The sequence below is a fragment of the Glandiceps talaboti genome, chromosome 9 (genome assembly GCF_964340395.1).
Source record: "Glandiceps talaboti chromosome 9, keGlaTala1.1, whole genome shotgun sequence".
Taxonomy (NCBI): domain Eukaryota; kingdom Metazoa; phylum Hemichordata; class Enteropneusta; family Spengelidae; genus Glandiceps; species Glandiceps talaboti.
Genome location: NC_135557.1, coordinates 15,856,195 through 15,859,866, shown reverse-complemented (window position 1 = coordinate 15,859,866; position 3,672 = coordinate 15,856,195). Strand labels below are relative to the sequence as shown.

Here is a 3,672-nt window from a genome sequence, read left to right as displayed (position 1 = left end):
CCTACTATGTTTGATTGTTGTGCCCCCCTTTCACGACTTGTCGACGTAGCATGTCGACCGCTTCGCGTCATCGGATTACGAGCGCTGCGTTGTCGGTTTATTGACGCTATATGGTAGTTGTCATCTATCATAAGCATTGTCACCATTGTGACTCACCAGAGTTTCCCACTCATTCACTATGTACACATTCCAGACTGCCTGGAGTGTCAACATTCCAGACACAGTCGTCATACCTACACAAACCTTGTAACAGTCAGGCCTCACACCGGTTTCATTTCAGGTGTGCACGAACAAGCACTGTACATTCCTATTTATTTAAAGAGTTTCAATATGTAATTTCAACGGTAAAATAAGCATCTCAACTTTAATTCGCTTTCTAACAGGTGTAATTAATTTGTTTGTTCTCCAAAAATAACACAAGTTGGGGAAAACAAGATTAATTTTAAATCGTAGGAAAAGTGCATAGATAAAATCATAAACCCTACACGCAAAAAAAACCACCCACACCTACAAAGTACATTTACTCGAAGGGTCTATAATTAGCTGTTTTGTTAGTGGGTATGGGACGCAACAGGTGGCGGGGGGGGGGGGGGGAGGGAGGAAGTCTTTGTTTAAACTTTTATGACGTCATCAGTAATTTAAGTTTCACACTTTCAATATTGGTGTCGTAGTTTTGACAATGTCTCCATCCTGTCGAAAGTCGATCTTAAATTTAAAAAAAAACATAATAGTACAAAGGAAAACATTTAGATTGATATACTGGTGTGGACATGGCTCATTTTGTACGCTATCAAGGATACCACCTGATCTTTTCTACGATAACATGTAGAATTGTAGGGAAATCCTTGGCCGTTTGTGATTGTCCAGCCAATGACCTTATATGTACAGTGCCTTCAATGCCAGTGTAATCCATTATCTCCTATGGGACTCTTATATGGGTTTGTCATTTGCTGACAAAATCCGTCCCCTTAGGTCACGAGTATTTAACGGTTGAATGAAGAAAAAACGTCGAAGAGTAATATAATTTATCTTGGTAAGCATAATTTATGAAAAATCAGGAAAAAGTACGGCAATTTTTAACGTTCTGACGACAATTTTGAGTACAGAATATTAGAACATAGACGTTGGTATTTCTCAAGAAACGGTACGGTAGAACCATAGAGAGTCTATCGTAGAACTTAACGACGTGGCATGTTGTGACGTAGCGCGACCGCGGTATGAATTCTATATTTTTGTTCGAATGTGTTCAACGAGGTATAAACTATGCTGTCTTTCTACCCACTGAGACATGGATAATATTGGAAACTACAGTCATCGTGAGGTGTGCCTATAACGGATGTGTCATCACTCACGGTCACTGTGTAAAGTCATACAGAACAATATAAATACACCTTTAGGCAAAACAAACGATTCTGTAGACATAACCTATATACTGCATTGACGAATCACGAGATTTAATACAGTTTCACACCTCGTACTTATATCATATCATATTATATTATATTATTTTATATTATCAATTCAGACACACACAACATACGTCTAGATAGATAGAATACGATAGATAGATATATAGACAGATAGATAGATATACTATACATATACTAACTTCATACACACTTACATACATACATACATACATACATACATACATACATACATACATACATACATACACACACACATACAATTGCATACATACAATTACATATTTACTTTCACACCAAAATGGGAAGTATACAACTTCTTGTATTACATCACGGCTATGGCTAGTGTCATATATCGAACAAGAACGAGATTCAGACGACAGACCATAAGTCTGGTAATAGTCCGAGAGGTATTGAAGCTGTCACCCATGGTACGACATACCATAATAGGTGATCGATAGCTGCTGGTATTGATGGCGGTAGAGTTTGAATAAACAATTCGCTAAACCACCATTTTCCTACCAACAGAATGGACAGGAGTGATATCTCCCATAACTTTCCACTTCTTTTCGTTACTGTTTTAGTGCGACGTTGAGTGTACGTTGATCTAACAGTCGAGAAACAGGTATAACTACGGTCGAACACATCGCTAGACTGACGCGACGGCTTCACTTTCCCTTCCAGTTGTACACGGATTATCGTCTGGTTTATTTTTAGCGGGGACACACACTGAACGAACATGAACGAACGGGAGTGATGACTACAATCTGATATACCCTACCTGTATTTACCACGTTCCAAAGTAACAACAGTACCAGTTCCTTCATCTTTATAGCGGCAGTTTTATCCACATGGATTGGTGAGTGTGAACTGTAGCAAGTCGTTGACTAAACTGTCAGTAACGACCTCCGTAGACAGAGACCTCCCTTCCCCTTTGTGTTTCGTCAATGGACCGCACAATGTGACCTTTCATTACTGTAGTCGGCCCGCCATTTGACCATTTGAATTCCACCCTTTGTTATGGAAATAAGGATTACTATATCTACAAATTCCGTCGACCTGACGTTCTGTAATTACACACAAGCCAGGAGGTCTTTCTTGTAGGTTAGGAACGCACCAACTATAAATGGCGGGAATCAGATATTTTTAACGGTGCTTTTTTTTTTATTTATCTAGCTCATCTGCCATCAAAAAATGACAGGAAGTGACGACATCGTATACAAAACCATCAGCTGGTTCATCTCGGTACACACAAGATGAATACTCTCGCCCACACGTACGGCGAACACTTTCATAATATTTCTGCTGACGCAAAGTGATTAATACATATTGACCGTGTGACGACCACCAACCAATAACGGGACATATTTCATATTGATGTCACAAACCAATGACAATCAACGTTATAAATCACAAAGGAGATAATATTCATAAGTACAGTTATTAAAATCAAGATTTAGAATTCATGTTATTTGACCAACTTCAATGTTTGTCCAGTGTTCTACTAATTCTTTGAGACCCTGTGTGTGCTCTCTTTGGGGGTGGGTGGTGCTTATATAATAAACTTAGGGCGTTGTCTTAATTTCCCTGAATAACATTTGACTTGGTCACAATATTTAGTCACAGAGCATATTTTATAAATACTAACCGTTTCTACTTTACTTTGGGTTTTTATTTTCTTAGCGGATATGATAAATTTTACATCATAATATTCAAGTTTTGGTTATCTTTTTCAAAACTTACTCTTTACGAGTGAAAATACTGCAAAACATTTATTGTTAGGTTTTTGAACTGTTGCAATTTTATCAGCAAAATATCAAAATGGAGTAAGAAAATAAAAATTCGAAATAGATCAGAAAGTTTTTTACTTTCTTTTATGTAAAAAATTATCGATTGGAACTATGTCTCAACATTTGGTACTGACTGTCATCCTAAAATACTGATAATTTTGGAAATGTGCGTTGTAAAATGAAATTCAGTATTTTGCGGCAACAAGTTATTGTCGCCATCTTTGGAATAAACTCCTTAGCAACCATATCTGGATCTCAAGACAAATCAAAAGGTAACAGATGAACTACCATACGACAGTTTGGGTTAGAGTGCGGCATCTGATTGGCCGTTTCCAAAAAGATAAACGGACATCTACCAATGAGAAGTTTGTGACTTTTACTACTGCCCGACAACTTGAAGAAGCCTAGCTGTCAGATTTGGTGACTTACCGTCTTATTCGAAGTATGCCCCAAGC

General features: G+C 37.8%; 1 protein-coding gene across 1 annotated transcript in view; it reads right to left on the bottom strand.

The window, feature by feature from the left end:
* The window catches only part of LOC144440098 (uncharacterized), a 9,571-nt gene extending 7,007 nt beyond the window's left edge, over positions 1–2,564 (bottom strand). Inside the window, exon 1 of the mRNA XM_078129361.1 lies at positions 2,209–2,564. Coding sequence (XP_077985487.1) covers positions 2,209–2,254 — 46 coding nt within the window. The 5' untranslated portion in view covers positions 2,255–2,564. The remainder of the gene's footprint in view (positions 1–2,208) is intronic.
* Between the last annotated feature and the right edge of the window lie 1,108 nt (positions 2,565–3,672).